Source organism: Dermacentor variabilis, chromosome 10 (assembly GCF_050947875.1).
Source record: "Dermacentor variabilis isolate Ectoservices chromosome 10, ASM5094787v1, whole genome shotgun sequence".
NCBI lineage: Eukaryota > Metazoa > Arthropoda > Arachnida > Ixodida > Ixodidae > Dermacentor > Dermacentor variabilis.
In genome coordinates, this window is record NC_134577.1 from 7,197,554 (window position 1) to 7,216,878 (window position 19,325).

The 19,325-nt window shown below is 51.1% G+C and overlaps 1 protein-coding gene across 9 annotated transcripts in view; it reads left to right on the forward strand.

Annotated features, from left to right (window-relative positions):
* Positions 1 to 19,325, forward strand: part of Pka-C1 (Protein kinase, cAMP-dependent, catalytic subunit 1) — a 469,154-nt gene that overhangs the window by 386,924 nt on the left and 62,905 nt on the right. For 2 of the 9 annotated variants that reach the window (XM_075671443.1, XM_075671441.1), the window contains exon 2: positions 18,962 to 19,021. The exons of the other annotated variants lie outside the window; for them this stretch is intronic. In XM_075671443.1, coding sequence (XP_075527558.1) covers positions 18,962 to 19,021 — 60 coding nt within the window. The remainder of the gene's footprint in view (positions 1 to 18,961; positions 19,022 to 19,325) is intronic. 9 annotated transcript variants of the gene reach the window in all.

Consider the following 19,325-nt stretch of genomic DNA (forward strand, 5'->3'; position numbering starts at 1 on the left):
AGCGTAGTGCAGTAAAATTGAAGCCGGGAACTATCGTCCCAACACTTGCTCGTGCGACGGTAAGTTTTAGTGTCTTCCACCGACGCGCTGTTCTGAAACGAAGCGTGCGTCTGCCGCTCGCACACACACTACAACGAAGTTGTGTGAATGCGTGCATTGCAGTGAGCAACCGGAATTGCGTAAGCATAATGGGAGGGAATGTGCGCGCTGCAGAGCGGGTGGAAAAGGTTCCGAGCGCGTGCTCATCGATTAAAGCCTACAGGGAGCCAAGCACACTGGGCCGGTTCCACCGAGCGCAGGGTCACGTGTTGGGCCGACTTTTGAGAACGGAAAGTGCTTCTTAGGAGAGTTGCCTTGCGAAGGCTCCATGGTTGCGTGACGGAATGTTCCCTCCTTGTTATTAGAGAGTTTTAGTGTAGCGTAAAATCCTTGTGTTAGCGTTAGCGTGCGACGCAACGCTAACGCAAAGAAAGACTGCACTGCGCGGCACAAGGTAGTGCTTTAGAATAGCGGAACGGAGAAAAGCGTTAACGTTAACGCAAACAAATAGAGCGCCATCTAGACGTAAAAACACAAAGTACTGGAAAGCAAAATCCACACGAAATGTCAAGCTTATCCATTGCCGAATCCGCAAGTGTGTCCCTAAGTCAAGCTTATAGAAAGCCACAGTCGCTGCGTTAATTACGCATTTAGGTGTTTGGTTTGAGCGTTGTTTTGTCCAGAGTCGCGAAACACACCGATTATTCTTGGCATGCCGCGATCGAGTGTTCTGTGGGACCCATATTACGTGTCCTTCTTAAGTTGGGATGACACAGACGCCCTCATGCTTCGGGAACGAGAGCGACCGCGCAGGTTCTACGTGTCCTCAATATCCACTCAACATCGAAGCTATTCCGGAGGGGACGTTTCGCCGGCAATTTCCCTTCCAGAATGCGGATTTCCCACTTCTTTCCAATTTTTTGCAACGGACGCCCACCTTGACGTCTGTCCGAATGGGTTCAAGGCGAAAACCTCCTTCACGAGGTTCATATCGTCGTCGTTGGTAAAACGCACTCGCATTGTGACCACAGCACCGACCACACTACTGTGTTTTGCCGCTGAAAACGTGAAATCCATCGGCTTGACATTCGGCTATACAACAAGCGAACGAGCGAAATACACTTGGGCGCCATCTCGAGGCGGATACAGCAAACATGAGTAAACATTAGCAAACCCATAGAGTTTCATACAAAAATTACTAGAGGGAACTCTGGCGCTGCAGTCGTTGTCCTACCATGGGAATGATGGGAAGTACATGGATTTGTCTGATCTTCGTGCTCGTGGATTCAGATGTTTTTGTGGCTTTGTTTATTACGCTATATGAATCTTATTGTCGTATATTTCAGCGCAATCTATATTCTTCAAAGTGCAGAAGACGCCGGGAACGCGTACCATTGCTATTAATTGCAAGGATTGAGCTTGTCCAGGTGGTCAAATCGAAACGCGCCAAGCGTCTCAAGGCACTGGCATGCCCGCGATCAATTCTCAAGGGCGTTTCATTCGCGTGTCGATGCATGCGTCCGTGGCTTAATGGTTTCAATATCAGGAGTCTTCGCTAGAGTCCCTGTGTTCGAATCCTGAAGTCTGGCAATTCTAATGATGTTTATTTAATTCTTTATTACGCAATACACTGTTGAAAATGACGCGTTTACAAAGTCACGAAGCTGGTTTGAAGCCAAAAAGACGAAGTTTAGGCAAATCCATGTACTTCCCATAATTCCCATGCTGGGACAACCGCTCCCATTGCAGCTCCCGTAGACACTAGCGCCAGAGTTCCCTCTAGTAATTTTTGTAGGAAACTCTATGAGCAAACCCTCTCGTTAAGCCTACTGCGCCGCTAATCGAGAACGTATATCGTAAACAACGCCCATTTGTCACCTGTGCGCCACTGTCGGAGCATCATCACACAAATCTAAAGCGAACACGAGCATTAGTGGGGAACGAATGAGCCGAACAGTGCAGGCCGACGACTCGATAGATCCGAAGCGGGCTGCTCTCACTTCGACTGGCGCCGCCATGTTGCCGTACGTAAGGCTCCCCTTGCGTGCGTTAGCATTCACCGCTAAATCTCGAAAATAGCGTACGTACGTAAGAGCTCCAGCACCGTTTACGTACAGCGCATGCGCAGTGTGGTGCACGCAACGCTAACGCTAACTCTTTGCGTTTGCTGCTTTACGCTATACTTAATTCCATGATTGAGACTTGCGCTATAGTGCTGCACAAGAAGATCTTCCACCGCGTGGTGACTCTCGATGTCACTCGTCCTTCACCGTACATCGCTGAAAATTTTGTAGGAAAGCACTGATCATCGTGTATGTTTGTTGTCTTTTCACCGCACGAACCCGTCAGTGTGCTCATGTTTGGCTTTCTGCGATGAGAATGGAAAACGCATTGCCTTCGGGCCAGCCAGATCCATGGGGGCCCCATATTCAGAAACACCGCACGACAGGCAAGCTTAACGAAAGTAAAATGCAGCCTCACTCATGTGTTTTATTTAAAAGTTTTATTCATAAGAGGAACTGGTTTTGGTTAAATGCAGTGAAGCCTCTTCGATACGTCTTTCATGGGATTGTGGAAAAAATTCGCAAGGCCTGGGTAAATGTACAAAGGCGAGTTATAGGAGCCACTGGAACTAATTCTTTATTTCGTGAAACTACGCCCTCTGTATTCAAGTCCACATAGGAAAGAGAAAAAGAAAAAAGAAAAGCTAGCTTGCGTTGGCTCGAGAGCAGTATGCGTGCGATCGTCGCCTACACTGGGTAGAGCATCAGGCTGTTTTGCAGGGGGCCGTGATGGTTGAACTGACGGTTGGACTGAATTATGTGTTTGTTGAACCCGCCGCGGTGTCTTAGCGGCTGTGGTGTTGCGTTGCTGAGCACTCCGGAGTTCCCCACTGCGGCGTGCTTCATAATAAACTCGTGGTTTTGACACGTAAAACCCCAGAATTCATTCATTCATTCATATTTTTTGTTGAATTTTTGAAGAGGTCCGGAACAATAATCCCCCTGCCTCCCTCCCTGCCTTTCTCAAAGAGCCTGCGATAAGCCAAAGAATGCTTCGCAATTTTGTCGTCTTGAAGCGAACTGTCTCTAAATAGCCGCAGTGTCGGTGGCCCGGTCATTCCGCGCTGTGTTCGTCGTTCGCACACTGTCGCAGAAACGCAGTCTATCTGTTTTTTGCAAACATTTCGCTCTCCCGACCAGACGGCTGCTGGATGTTATCAGCGCAGACCTATGGGCATGTCTCATCGCATAAATATTGCGGCGCAGGGGTGCTATAATCGCGGTGCGAACTCTGGCCGGCCGCCAGAGCTTGCTTATTGTAAACGTTTTCTTTTTCATTTTTGTATTTTTCTTTCTCTTTCTGGAGAGGGGGTCGCGTGCAGGATTTTCCAGTCGTTTCGTGGTTTCTGTAGCGCCTCGAACGCGCTCTTTGCTCTCGCATATTTCCGGCGTCGTGCATCCTTCCTCCCGTTGCAGCGCCTGCAGCACTTTTTCGCGCGGACCGCGTTGGCTTGCTCTTGCGCCTGAATGGGGGGCCGTGTTTACGATCGCGTGCAAGGTTCGACCATTCATTGAACGCCGCGCGGTGACTCGTTGGCTGTGACGTTCTGCAGCCGAGTACGACGTCGCGGGTTCGACTGTCGGCCGCAGCATCCGCATTCGCACGAAGGCGCGGATCGCAAAAGAAAAACGCTCGCGTGCAGCGGGGTCTGGGTGCACGTCAGGGAAACCCTGCAGGTCGTCAATGCGGGACACGTCGGCGTTTCTCGTAGTGCGCTGTCCAGTTGCGGAACTTCAGACGCCGCAGTTATCAACCTATCAAAGAACCCGATGCACTGTCCGTAATGTAGGAGCAAACATGTGAGGTGCATATAGTTTCCGCCTTGTCTTTTAGTCATTTGTGGAGGCACTTTGTTCTCGCTCGGACGTGGCCACCCGCTTCAGACTACGGTGTCACCGTTGGCCCTGCGCGAGGTCGCAGTTTTGATTACGACGACGGTCGCGTGTTTGGTGCGAACTCCTAAAGCGCCCACGGCTTCGGCGCGATCAACCACAGTTCACTCTGCCGCCCCTATAGGGTTCAGGATAGTTCTCTCTGGGAGAGCTGTTTTTGTCGCTGCTACTCTGGGGCGCGCAACACTCTCGACTGCATTGCTGCAGGTTTCCCCCGCCGCCCCTGGCGTTTATTTCTAGCCTAGCCGTCGTCATGCCCAAGGCTCATCCCGGGGATGCGTGTTTAGCGCACGGCGACGAGGAGGACGGCAGCTGCGCGGCGGAAACTGTTTCGGCCGCGTGCGCTGCTGCTGTTTGCAGCGGTCCTTTTTTTCTTTCTTTCTTTTTTGAAATCTCGCATAGGTCGCCCACCGTCGACGCTCATTCTATCTAGCGGAGCGGCTTCTTCGTGCCCGATCAACGGAGGAACCACGCAAATTGCGAGCTACGCGGAGGAAGCGAGTGTCGATGAAACAATGCCGGGTAACTTATTCGTACGTTTTTCGTTGGAGCTCTTCGGATTCCCGCCATATGGAGCCTTTTCTAGCTGCACCGACCTTCGCACGCGAACGCTTTGCAGCCCTTTGGATTGGATTTTGCTGCATTTAAAATAATTCTCGCGGGCTTTCACCGTGTGCCCTGACATTCTGTGCCAGAAACACTGCAGTGTCCCGCTGCACGTGACATTCCTTAAAGGAAAGCACTGACAACGACATAGAGGAATGTCCAGAAGACGGATGACAATCTTTCGCACGTTTCTGATCGAATTTCTCAAGTGTGAAAATTTCATTTCGGATTCTGTGCGCGATGTTATGTTGATCAAAGCACAACAGCCGTACAGTGGTAGACGTGCCGTTGTGTGTGTAGTCACGGAGTGTTCACATTAACGCTGCACCTTCACGCGAACCAGACCTTGCGGGGTCAAGCTTACAAGGCCTTGGACTTGCCTGCCGACAGCTGGTCGGGATAAGCCAGCGAGGTGTCGGGCTCAGTGAACGCTCGCCGAGTCGCCTTGGAAAGCGCGACCCGCGTTGTAAATTAAGAAATAAAATTAAGATCTTGGGGGCATTACATACCGAAACGACGACATGATTATGAGACACGCCGTAGTGGGTGACTCCGGATTAATTTCGACCAACTGAGAGTCTGCAACGTGCACCTAATGCGCGCGCGCTTTTGCCCTTCGGTTCTCATCGAAATGCGGCCGCCGTGGCCGGGATTCGAACCCGTGCCCTCGGGCTTAGAACAGCGCAGTGCCGAATGCCAACCGTGAGGAAACGAATTCCTGTTTGAACGAGACTCTTCAGTGGATCGCGACTGTCTTCTCTAGGAAACTTCAGTACCTTGATTATTACTGGGAATAAAGGAATTTGGAATTTGTCCGGATTCGGTAATTGAAGCGAATTAAAGCGGCAAATTCCGCGGGCGGGCAGCGAGCCTGTTCACCGTATAAACGTCATGTATCATGAATCGTAAAACATTGGGCTAAGTTTGTCTTCCAGTATTCCATAGCTTTGGTCTTCTATGGTGATCTAGGGCGCCGCTGCATGCGGTACGTGAAGAATTCCGCTGAAGAGCAGAGTGATTTTTTGTGTATGGGTGCCTAGGTTTCTCCGCAATGTGCTCTGAAACATGTGTGCATCGCCGGTGAAATACGGATAATTTTTGCTCAGCACAGGGCTTTAAAAGTCTACGTCATTACGATATTTGCCTAGAACTAAGTACGTTTGTTGTGTGATTTGAACATGAAAGAGCAGGTCGGTTTCCATGTGATCAATGCAGCTGATATACAAACGACCTTAAAGGCACACTAAAGTAACATGTTAAGACTGGGTCGTTACATTTCTCGAATACTGGGTGAGTAACCTTTCTCGCACCAGTTCCCCGCGACGTTAGAGACAGTGATTGCTTATATTCATTGCTGATACGCACAATCGATTACATCGCATTTAAGTGTGAATAGGACTGTTTTGCAGCTTTCTTGGATTTTGTCTGCACGAAAGCGACCCATATGTACGGAAATATTCTGGATGTGCGACGTCACACTGACATCGGTGCAGTGGCTTCACTGCAAAATTGGGCTCTTGTGTTTATAATGTTCCGTCCTTAATTCACAACCGACCTTATTCCCGCCGAGTCTAACTTGTAATAGCTTGATGCGCCCACGTGGTTCCATTCGACGCGACGCGTTTCGTCTACGCACTCTTCGACGTAGTGAACGGATATAGAATTAAAGTGCAGCTTCCTCTCTTCCGCAACCATCGCTGCCCGAGCGTTTTCGTCACGCGTGTTTGAACGCCGCGCAGGTGAATTGTATTGCCTGTCAAGGCGCTCTTTGTTGAGTCGGGTCTTGCACCCGACACACTCATTTCGTTATCTTTGTTGTGTTTTTTTGCGATACCATATAAAGTGTATAGCTAACTCGCAGTTGCCTTCATTTCTTGCAAGAGGTGTAGTATCGTATACCGCATTGCACGTATAGCGCTGGCAAAACGCTGCAGATGGGCGGGCTTGTCGGAAGGAGCATTCCGGCAGAGTGCGGCCCCTCTTCGCTTTCCTTGACCTCTTTCGAATAGCGGCTGCCCCAGTGGCTGCGCCCTGACCCTGCCGTCATTGCGGCACAGGCGCGTGCTGTGTGCACGCACCGGTGCGCAGCTCGTTTTCTGCACTCGCCGGTGATCTCGACAGCTCTTGTCGGACAAGACAAATCGTTTTCGTTGCTGGATGACATACGCCACAGCGCACGTATGTGTTTACGAAAGAGAGGAAACGGGTGCACCCGCCCACGGTATAAACCGTGCACGTTTTGATCGGGGCGAACTGGTGGGCTAGTTGATCGTACGCGCGCGTTTTCCATTTCGCCCCCCATCGAAATATGGCCGCCGGGATTCGATCCCGGGACGTCGCGCTCAGCAGCCCAACACCATAGCCACTGAGCAACCACGGTAACCTTAGCTTAGATCTGAGACATACGAAGCCGCTTCGGTCAATTCTGGAGTCCCCTTTGTGTGCGCAGACCTCTGCAATGTACTTTTTACTTCCAAATTATACGCAGTTGGACTTATAAGATATTGCTTCTTTTGTACCTACCGCAACGTGTTGGCGAAACTTGGTCTTTGTTCCGGTTGTGTGTCACTGTTCGTGTCTTCCTTGCGTGCTTTTGCAGCGTAATGTCCGTATTGTGTGAATGGTGAGTGACGCTGATCGAGGTGGATGTGTGCGTGACCGTAAGAGAAGCCTAGAGCGACCGCCATGTTTGACTAAATTATTACGGAACTGTAGGGTGACTGTACTTGAGTGCGCAGTGTTTAAGGCCAGCTTTAAGCAGCAAGGCAGTTTTGCAGACGTGTCTAGCGCTGAATCGCTGCTGCTGAATCCGCGAGTCACTGCGAACAGATCAGTGGACAATGCGCGCTGCATGCAGGAGGAACGCGGTGCACATACACCGCCTTGCGGCAATGCTCCAGCCACCGTAAAGGTGTGCACACGGCGAGCACGTGTGGCACATGTCTTCCGGCTTGATGTCAAGGAAAAGCAAAAAAGACGGCCTGGAGGCTGCGGCAACGCAAGCGCAGTGGGCGTGTCGGCGCTTCGTTATCGCGTCTTTTGGCGACGCTCCCAACGCTCTGCGTGCGCGCGCGCTAGAAACGCCCTCGCAGAACGGACCCCTCTGTACGCCTGGGTCCTGCAACAACGCGCAGCGTTCTCCAGCGGCGACCATGTGTGTGCTGTGGCGCCGAAGTAGCGCCTTTGCGTTTTCTCACGTGGAGTCGTTGGCCGATCCTGACGCGGGTCTTTTCCACGCGGCAGATCCCTACTTAGCGAGTATTTTTCGCCACTTTTCGCCCGCCCATTTTCTCCGAACTGCTTACGCATCGCAGGCTTTTTTTTTCCCTTTGTCCTTTCTCTTCTTTCTTTTTCTTATGCGATAGAGTCAAACGGTTTATTGAGCTAAAAAGCCGGCGTCTGTAGCAGCGAAACGGCGCCTGAATTCCCGTTATCTGCGACGCCGCGTCACGAGAGCGCTCGTTGGCCGAGCAGAGCGGGCGAACACCTGCAGCAGCGCGCAGGTGTATCGTGAGGGGAGAGGGCGTCGCCGGGACTCCACGTCGCCCTCGCTCTCGGAAGCCTGTGTTATCCGCGCGTTCCTTGTCCGCGCAAGCTCTCGCCTGCGTTCTAGCCACTCAGGAAGGAAAATGATAGGAGGGAGTATACAGCAACGCGATTGATGCCAACTTGTTGGCTCAACACGTGATCGCACGTTAAAGTTCGCGGTTGCGTTTAGTGTTCCCGTTCCGCAGCCGGAGCTACGGCAGGGCAGCTGAAGAAGCGCGCACCGAATAAAAAGTGCTGGCATATCTACTGGGAACCGAACTTATCAAACCTCGATTCTTCCTCCGTGATCTCGACGCAGGAGGTCACGTGTTGGGCCCCCACTGTGGCTCCACGGAGCGTTCGCTTGCCAAGGATGGCTGCCTGACGTAATGATCCCTCCTATATGACGTGGCCTTAGCGTTTGGCCTCGTTAAGGCTAAATCAAAACGCGCCAAGCGTCTCAACGCACTCGCTTGCCCGCGAATGAGTTCATAACTCTAAAGCCGAGACCACACGTACGCTTGCGGACGCGCGTAAGCTCGCGTCCGCGCGCCTAGCGCCTGCCGCGCCTCGCGAGTATTGGCGGTTTGCATCCACAAAGACGCGCGACAGCGCGCGCTCACTGGGCTGACACAGGCGCCTTGGTGGGCACCGCTTCGTACTTTGTTATTGACAGTGTTTCAAAATGCTTCAATCTATATAAACGTAATTGTAATATTTTTATAGCTGTTAGAGTAGCGTAAAAAGGAAAGAAGAACCACTTTCTTGCATGATATAAATCTGCTTCACCGAGAGTTGAACGTTTCGCGCCGTAGCTGCGTAGCTAGGCGCGCCGACGCGAGTCAACCGAAGCGCTCGAACAGAGCGGAGCTGTTCCTCGAGATCACGCCGCGTTTCGACGCGTACGAGCCATGCTGCACCGTCTGCGCATGCGTGGGCGCGTGAACGCGAGCTTGCGCGCGTCCGCAAGCGTACGTGTGGTCTGGGCTTAAGGACTGCTCAGCGGCGTTCAATTGGACGTTTATGCTCTCGCATGCACAACTCATTAAGTGCTTAGGTGTCCTCGGACTTTTCCCCCGATATATATATATATATATATATATATATATATATATATATATATATATATATATATATATATATATATATATATATTTGCGCGCGCGCGTGTGTGTGTGGGCGCCCGCCAAGTGGACAGTTGGGTCGAATATATGGTACCATGTCTCTTGGTGGATCATGTATAGTGGGCAGCGGATAAGTAGTAAAATATATTCTGGGCCACCAATGTTCCTCATCTTACTTGAACGTTTCCCTCTATCTGACCCACTGGGATAAAGTATCTTGTTTGCAAAACCGTGAACCTTTTAGGTCATCCGAATCGTCTGTTGTTAGCTTCTGATGTTTGGTGTGGCGTCGTCAGTTAGCGATCTGTAGGCGTGTCAATTCGAGGACCGGCATGCAGCTGCGACGTGGGCATTTTCACTTCTACGGCCGTCCTCCGAGGGCGTCCTCCAGCGGTTATCATTGGGTGGCAGGGGTGGCAGCGTCTGCTTCGTTCGTTTCCTGTCCGTATAACCATGCTCCGGCGTTAAGAATAGAACAAAGAAGTTGTCTGTTTTTGTGCATATTGCTTTGAGGTCTGTTGAAGGTATACGGTTGTAGCAGCCGCTGATTGCAGACCTTGCCCAAGACCTTGCGACACTCTCTCATGCCACAGCAGGTGCCAGCAGCGCGTGCCGTGGCGTTCTCACTGTGCGCTGAGTTCGGATTTAGCGTGCAGTTTGTTGTTCGGTTATATTTAAAGAAAAGGGAAGAGCTGAGGCAAAACTCGTGGCGACTCTATATTGTAGTAGAAGGTGCGTTCAAGTGGAAAATTGTTTTCCTCACAGCTACGGCGAGACACCGGGAAACACTGCCCCACCCATTTTGTATCTATGTGCACACAACTGGCGAAGCCTCGGGAGGTCTACGAAACGAGGCCATATCGGCCGCGCAGCTATATGCGATGCGCCCTTCTTCGTGTTTGCGCACTCGCGTGTATAGTAACTGGAACTCTTGCCTTTGTTTTCTCGCGTTCTTTTCTTTATTTTACCGAGCACGGACCTACACTAAACTTCCAAATTTAACGAATAATCAGGTTGCAATTATCACTATGTGCGACTCCTACTGGCTGACGCTTCTGTCGTGTTTTACCTACTAGTCTGCCATGTTTTGTGGGACCGAGCACCGCCACGATGCTGACGCGGTATCTATTGCGTTTGCAGATGCAGTTTTACGCGAAAACCGCACATCAAGCAATTTAAAGTAATGTAAGAAAGCGCAGATTTGAACAATTGACTGGACGGATAGAAGCTTTTATTCGCTTTTTATTACACCAAGAAAAAAGTATATGAACTAGCCCAACAAAAGCAAAAAGAGAGGTAAATTTAGGCGAATAACTTAAGAATAAGTACACGCGCAGGGGATACAGCAATTAAACGTGAGTAGGGGATATTCAGATTGAGACGGATGAAGGATAGCGGCGCTGATCATGTCATTAGGCGAGTGGTCACCTGCACGGTAAGTGTCTGACTGGAGTATTTGCCTTCGGATACAGGAAGCAGGGAAAAAGCGACATGTGACGAGAGAGGAGGGGAATGGGTTGGAATTGCAAATGAAAGGTGCACAATGGATGACGACTGTGCGATGTTAAGACTTCGAATGAGACGACTTCGCTATGGTGAGGTATACCCGGATTCCGGGAGCACGAGGGTCTGGGTATGTTATGTACGCTTCTGTAGAAAATCGAACTTGGCATCTGCAGTTCCGGAGACACACGGAGTTGTAGCCGGCGGGCGCGCTTCGAGTCTGTGCCACAGGAGAGAGAAAAGGTGATTCCGCCACCAGCGCATTCTGGCTTTGTTTTTACAGCGAATCTGTTAAGGGCTACTTCTCCGAGGATCCGAGTATTTCGTGTCCGTGTGTAGACACAAAATCCCGACGATAGTGCAATGCCGGGGCGACCCGCGGCAGAGGTGAAGCAGGAGTTAAGCGCTCCCCATACGTGCGCCGATCCTGAAGATATAGTTACAATGCCGGGCCGACTCGCGGCGGAGTGGAAGGGCACAGAACGGGAGGGCACTCGCAGCGTGGTGGGTACATAGGCTCGCTTGGTGCGGTCTTGCTCAGTCGCGCTTCGGCTCCTGCCCCCATCTATGCTCCCACTCTCTCCGACGACCAGGGCAGCTTCAGTTGAGCGCTAGTCGCGTGCGCTGCGACGGCCTTTCGGCCTTCGTAATCGGCGCCGCGGCTGCTTGTTCGCCGGTTCCGCACGCATTCCAGGAGCGATGAAATCGTCTCCTCGAGCCGTGTGCTGCATGAGCGAGTGAAAGCGCGCGAGGGTGAGCCGCCCATCGCGGCTCAATCTCGCGCACGTAAGCGCGGGAAGCGGAGAGGAAGCGCGCCGTCTTCCGTCGCGCGCAAGGATGCTGGGGGTGGGGGGGTGGGGGGGAGGTGTTGTCCTCCGGGCGGCCGCGCGGCGTGCTCGCCCGGGGCCTCGAGCTCCACCACTGGAAAAGCTGGCGCCACCGTCGGCGTGACGTGCCAGGAGGGATCACGTGGACATAGCGGCCGCGTCGGCTGCTTCGGGAGCGCCGAAGCGAGCTGAAAACGAGTTTAAATTCCCTCGTACGCTGCGATCCTCATTTAGTGGCGAAATTTTCCCGCTTCGAGTGTCTCCTTTACAACGCTTGAAAGCACTACAATAGGTAGTGACTGCCTTTGAAGGCGCGCAACATGGTAGGCTACTGCTCGGTGCCGCAGGACCGAACGCACGTAACGGAGGCCGGTGTCAGCCTTATTCACACGTCGCCACAGGACAAGAAGCTGCGTGAAGCTTGGCTCGCGAAACATAAAACAGGCAAATAGTCATCGGCTACAACTCGGGTATGCAGCAAGCACAGACGCGAGGAAGATTTCTGCTACGGCGCCCGGTCTGCGATGTTCTGAAAACGCGCACTGAGACGCTCGCCCGAGTCCGCTGCCCGACTAATGTCATGACGGTTTGGTCTATGAACTTTTCGATACTATAGATACTGGCAAGTTCAGTGGAGTGGAAAGGCAGCGGTAAGAAGAACGTTTAAAAAAAGCATGGCATATGGTCATATTTGTGTTATGAATTAATGCACTGGATTACAAAAAAGGAGCAACGGGAAATTGCACGCTGAGAACACCGATAAACATACAGTGCGACGCAACTCGAGAAATAATATTGAAAGGTGAAAGAATTTAAAGAAAAAAAAAAGATGGAATCGTGGCGACGGCACATCACAGTCCCAGTAGGCGTCGAAGTCTCTACAGTGAAATTATTTTTGAACAGCTCTGATAGCGCCCACGCAACAATGGTTGCTTGTATACTGTCAAATGCTCATATTCTGCGGCCTGAAGCTCATGGCACGGTGCGAAAATGCGCGCGCGGAGAAAGCGAAACAGTGCGCGGACAAGTATGTAGACGCGCAGTCGGTCGCTGCGAATCTGCGCGATCGCTGCATTGAGGCTTCGTTCTATTATGCTCCACTTAGTTATACAAACACTATAATAACATATTTCACATAGTTTGCTCTCAGCGTTTACCTACCTTTCACGCAAGAAGCCGGTTCGGGAAACTCCATCGCGGCGACCGCGAGCAGTGGCGTTCACTGTACGTATTCGGTAAAGAGATAGCGTCTGTAAACGATTGTGTGCTTTCAGTTTGCCCAAGATTATTATTTAGAGAGTAAAAAAACTTCTTTCGTTTCGAAAGTACTTACAGAAATGTTCGGGAGAGCTCGCGCGTGGTGTTTTCAGTGAGCTCTGACAGCAAAACCTATGAGGAGCGCGCCGCGTGATCCCTCATACTACGTCAGCGAGGCGCTTCCGATAGATGGCGACTCCGTAACTCCTCGCCGCCAGAAAGCCATCTGAGCCGGCGACCGAGTCCGGCCGCGCGCTTTGCTTTCGCGGCTTCGCGTTGACGCGAGGCGCAGCACGAAACTCAATTCGCTCGTTGCTGCTGCCGCGCTTTTTCGCTTCGGCGTTTTGAGAGCGAGTTTCCGCGTCGTCGCGTGAGATGTGCTCACGTTTGCTTGTGCGCGCGTGACACCGTGCTTGTTAATTTATTTAGTGTGCCTATGTTTACAAGTTTATGCGGCCGATAAAAGTACTATCCTTGCTTCGTATAGCTATAGCTGTCCACTAATTTGCTGTCGCAATCGATGCTTCACCTTTCGGTCGAAACTGTGTTTCGGTGCTGTGATGCATGCGACGTGGGCGGAAAAGAGCGAGTCTCCACACGTGTGTGTTGTATTGAGCTGTGCGTAAGAACGAGACGGCCGCCTCTTACCGCTCGCGCTTGTAGAGGTCGCGTCACGCCGTGCACACATGCGCGCACTTTCCACCTGGCCGGGCAGTGCCTTGCTTTGGGGAGCACAACTATGTAGCGTAGCAGAGCCAGTTCGAAGCAACCATTTTCCGGTATGTAACTGGCTAATTCAGTATACAGGGTGTGTTTTTTTAGCCGCACCAAATTCTTTAGAGATTACTTTTGTGCGTCAATGCATAAAACAGCGGTTTCTTAAAGCAAGTAACTGGAACGCCAATGCATTTCGACGGACACTTTGAAAATTAATATCTCCGAACTGGTGCTGTCTGGAGAATTCGTTCCACGTGGATAACGCTGTGCGAACTCGGCGGCTATAATTCGTAGATTGAAATATGTGGCGTAAGGTAATGAATGAAAAAGTAAGTTAGTGTAGTTACGTTAATTATGTGACTGAACATTTTGATTCTCCTACAAGTAATGAGTGCCTCATCGAGTAATTTAGGTCAAAGGTTAGATTTGTGCTATCTGCCATAGGCAGGCAAACTTTAAAGAATTTGGTGCAGCTAAAAAAAAAACACCCTGTATGTTGTGCGTGTAAAAGCAAGGAGCAGTAAGCTATGTGGTCTCTCTCTCTTTTTTGTTTCTTTCTTTGCCTTTTTCTTTTTTCATGAGCCTTTATGAAGCGTTGATGATGATGATGTGTGGTGTTTAATGGCGCAGGGGCCAGAGCGTTTATGAAGTGTATTGCAGAACCTGAACAAAACGCAAATTTTGTTCCGTGTGTTTAGACATCTGAAACACTTCGATACAATGCACCGTCTCACTTGGCGCACACCGAATGTTGTTTTTTTGTAAACCCCCTATTGCAATGCAACGGGCGAAATGTAGGCAACGAATAAATAAATAAAAGTGCAGTGCGAATTTCCCCTTCCACACAAGCTAGTTCGATTCCCATCCGAACGCGAGTTCTTGGACCCCGCCGTGGGCACTCGACTGATGCGCTAGGAAGCCACATCACAGTTTCGACGAATATTTTCTGCCTTCTTGAAGCGCGTTGGCGTGTGCAGCACGTGTTTGCGCCGCGGGTCTGGCGTGAGCGCGGGCCAGAGAAGTGAGGTTGGAGCTTTGTTTCGAGACGCAGGTCGACGGAGGGGTGCGATGTATAACGGCCCCTGAGCGAGGAGACGCGTTGATGCGCTCGATGCAAAGACAATCGAGGTCGCGGAAATGGTCAAGTCCAGAGAGCACGTGAGCGAGAGCGACCAGTGCGAAGCACGCGGAAGGTTGCCGTCACGTCTTTCGATGACCGAGGGCGGATTATTTTGGCGCTGCAGTCGTCGCACATATGTTTCACAGCGAATGAGTTTGTTTGCCAAGCTTCAGCGCTATCCACTCTGCTTGGCGGCGCGGTCGCTTGTGCGTTTACGTCACCACTGTGAATTTGCATAGTAGTCACGCGACGCGACGTCGGCTCCAATTAAAAGGTCGCGTTGACTACAGCCCACGCGCGTAGCTGCTTTACTATGTACTTTATGATAAGCAGGTTTTTTATTTATGTTGCGCACGATATTGTGGTACACTCGCGTGAGTCGAGCATAGCGTTGTAAATGTGATTTATACCTGTGTCACACGGGCACATTTGGAAGGCCTTCCAGTCGACGGCCTTCGAAATACGACAACTCTATCGACTCAAAGCAGTTGTCGCGCTGCTGCACGGCACTTTCGAAAGGCCGTTGAGTGGTTCAGGCGTTTCTCGTAAAATTGAGTGGCGCTGCGGATCCTTATTTCCGTTTTTATGCCACGAAAAGTTAAGCAACATTAAAACCACTTAAAAGCCCTATAATTTCTTTTATGTTTGTTTATCCATAAAAAAAAATGTTTATTCATTGCCATAGATATATGTTTAGTTCTTAAGTTGTTGAGTAGCGAAACTGCGGCAACGTTTGCGTCGCTGCATGTTGCTGTTGAGAGTATGTGCAGTTCGCACATATGAAGTGGCAAAAATACTTTATTGAATAATTAATAACACATATATAGTATTTTTTAGAGCATTTTGGTTTGATTTGTTCTTTCTAACCGATAGTACGAGCACACTGTGAACGACAGAGCATGTTCGTACAGTTTCCGCTTCCGTTGCTCAAAGGCCATCGAGATTTCGATAAGAGTTGACTCGGTAGACTATTGACTCGGCGGCCTTCGAAACCGCCCGTGTAGCAGCTCGAAGTTGACCTTTGAGCCAACTATCGGTTGGAAGGCATTCCATACGCCCGTGTGACACGGGTATTACACTATAGTTGACCCTCTAGCCACTGTGATAGCTACCGCACTGTTTCGGCGTCACCGGAAACGTATGTGGAACGCAGCTACGTGCCGACTGCTGCCGCATTGCTGTGCACAACAAAGTTCGCGTGAGGCGATGGCATTGTAGTTCACTACAGCCGCCGCGACTCCCTTTGTTGTACCACATATTGGCCAAAGTGTTGCAAGTGTTGCTTAACCCCGTGAACGCAAACATGATCAGCTTAGCCATCATGTGCTGCCGTCGCGACCATCTGCCTGCTTCGGCTGTGTAAACTAACCGAGGGCCGGAAGCGTGGCGCATGCTATAAGCGCGAGGCTTTTTGTGTATGACACTGCAAAAAAAAAAAGAAAGCAAAAAAAAAAACAGATGGTGGCGTGGCTGGCACTTCAGAAGGATCATATTTTCATTAGTAGCAGAGGTCGTGTCTCGCATTAAATGCAGTATGCCGTACCGGCTGAAAGCGAGCGCACGCAAGCATGCAGTTTAGCGAGATATACAGTCTGTAAAATATGGATAATTTGGCGCCTTGAAGAAGCCGATAGACATCACAAGCGCCACATTAATTTCGGGACGTAACATGGCTTTCGAGTACCTTGGGCCATAACACCGGGGATGGGTGCGATAAAGGTGTTTCCGAAACGGTGAAACGAGTCGTTTCGAGAGTGCCACCACCCTGTATCTGCCTGCCTGGCCCGCCGCCCAACCCTCAAGCCACGCGTATGGATCAACGCCCATCCTTTTTCTCGTGCGCGCACGGTTTGGCGGAATCCCGCCAACGGCGCAACCGCCGCGAGGCCGCGCTGTCGTTTGGACAGCCGCACCTTTTCTGGGTGTCTCGTTCGTCGTGGGCCTCTTTAGTTGTGGCAACACCTTGGAGTGTGCCACGATCCTTGAGGGATGCTGAACCGGGGCATTGCTGTAATTTTCGCCAGTCGTGGTTCTGTCACGGGCACGGAAACGCCACTGCTGCGAGGGAGTGCTTTACAGGGCTGACGCGTCCGCGCCCACCGGCGGAAGCGCCACCGAGCCACCGCCGTGGGCGGGTTGCCTTGATTCCTTTTGGAGACGCAGTGCAGGATAACGGAAGGCAACGGAAATTTGACGCGCTCACCCTTTCTAAGCTACCGTACTGACACGATGCCACGTGCAACGTCGGTTTTACGTTTGGGTGTTTTGTAATCTTCCATAGTGGGTAAATGGCAAAATATTGAAAGTAATACATTTAAAGCAAATTTCACCTGTATTTGACGGTATTTACTTATAACGCCACTTCCCATTATTTCACCTTTCCTTTTCACATCCCTGTGAAGCGCAGACCATGTTGCCACGTGCTTCCCTGTGTAAAATCGAAACCAATGAATACACGAGGCACTTCGCTTGTTCGCTCACTTGCCCCTACCGCCTAAGGGCAGCGCACTTATTTTGTTTGTTTTCATGTTGTTACGGTGGTCTACATAAGTTTGATTAAATGGTCTCGACTTCGACTATGGCCTTCCACCACAGTTCTTGCGTAATGTCTCTGTGTATGGTTAGATGTTTTCGAGAACAACGGGAAAACCCCTTGCGTTGTTAGAAGCCACGCTTTGTTTATGTTCTCCATTGTTAACACACGCTGCTATTTGCCTGCCTTGCACCAGACGAGCCTTGTTCTACATCTCTTGCGGTGCGGTCCAAGTCGATGTCTTCAGTGCGCCGTCGTCAAGGTTCCAGTCAGACGTTCCTTCCGAGATCTGCTGGCCCGTTTCGAAAGTGTGGCGCCTGGGCAGTCTCTTGAACGAGGGTATCCAAGACATAGGGCTCCAGCCGGCCGTACTAAGCTGAGCAGGCAGCCGTTTTGACCAAGCAGACTTCCCTCGGCCTCTACATTTCCATCCCAGTTGCTTGTGTCTTTTCGCTTATATATACTGTCGCCGCCCTGTGAGGCCCCTACCAATGAAGGGAGACCTTAAGCGCTGATTTCCGCCATGCTGTGGCGTAATTGAACGTGTGGCTGGATTGGTTTACTCGGCAAGACATTTATTTTCACCTCTTCCGGCGCGACCCCAATGACAGTGCACGCCGACGTAATCTCCGTTTGACGCCGAGAGCTCCGCCAGCGTGGACTGGTTTTACCGTCGCTGCGGCACTGGGAGCATTGCAGAACGCATGTGGACACACCGAAAAGCGAGCGAAACGCCCTTTGTCGCTGTGACGTGGTTTGGAACCTCCGACTTTGAGGTGACCGTCAGTAGAGCGCCCGCCCACACTGCAGCGTACGCCTTTCTCGACGCAGTAAAAATCCAGCGGATGCGTTGTCGCGGGCCTTCGTGACATGCGAGCGCGTCAGTCGAGACAGCGCCACGCCGGTGTCACCATCGCCGTGTTGTCACGCTCCTTGTTCACTTCTCGTGCTGCCCACTATCTCGGCCGGGTCGCTCCAACCCGGCGCCGCTAGGGTGCCGTGTGTGTGTTCCCCTTATAACTCTTTCCGCACAGTCGCGCCTCTCGCCGGCTCGCCTATTCTTGGCTCGGGGCACCGTTTCTCGACTAGGGCTCGGATGAAAACGGCGCTGCATGCTCCCGTGCCCTCGTCCTCCCTTGTCCTCGACAGATCACACTGACGCGCCTGTACGCTGCGTTACCTCGTCGTCGTATATACTCTATCCGATGCGCTACACGACTGTCATCTGCGAGAGTTAGTTATGTGTCGAAAATGGCCGCATGTTATTTGCTTGTGTTTCAGCTCACATGTAATGTAACCAGTTGCGAAATCAAGTATTCAGCGAATTTCGTACTGACAGGGCAAGATATTGTATGGGTAACAACTACCCTAATTGCCACAAAAGCAATCGGGGCTCTGCTGATTGGCCATGTCATAGTGCTATTATAGTGCACACACCAAAGCTGTAGATTTTGAGGACAAGAGAGCTCCTAGCTCTTCAGTGCCACTGATGTGGCAGAAGCTCCACCATATGATCCAGTGTCTGCTCAATCATGTTCCAACAAGTTAAATGAAGGAGGGAAAAAAATCTTGTTTTTTACCATACTGGATAGCATCTGATCCCCTTGGTGTTTCCCACATTGCGAACACCTCCCGCACCCTACCACACTTTGCGTGCAAATATGCAATGCAAGATTGTTGTGTATATGTGTGTGTGTGGAACCTGCAGTTGTGTTTTCCCCATGTCACATCCTGTGTCTGTCCCTTTGTAGGGGGCGCCACGCCAACGCAATCAAAGCCCGCTCCATTCAAGAGCAGTGGCATCGTGTCAGGTGGGCTGCTGCCTGCCCCCTCCCTGCGTCCGGCAGCTGCCTTTTTGCACTTTCCACACCCCATACCGCCCGCCTTGCCACTCTTGTACTAACATACGTTTGCTGGCTCTTGACTATGAGAAAAGGTGCTGTCTGCCATTTCTTATTCCAGTAGCTCCCAGCTGCTTAATTCCTTCCAATTATCAGAGGACTTTCTTCTTTTGGAAAGCTTTCTTGGCTGAAGTCTGCAGAGTGCTTGAAGCATCAGTTATGCTCCTTTTGGTTTAATTGTAAAGCTTTGGTAAGCTTGGCTGCAGCAGCTAGG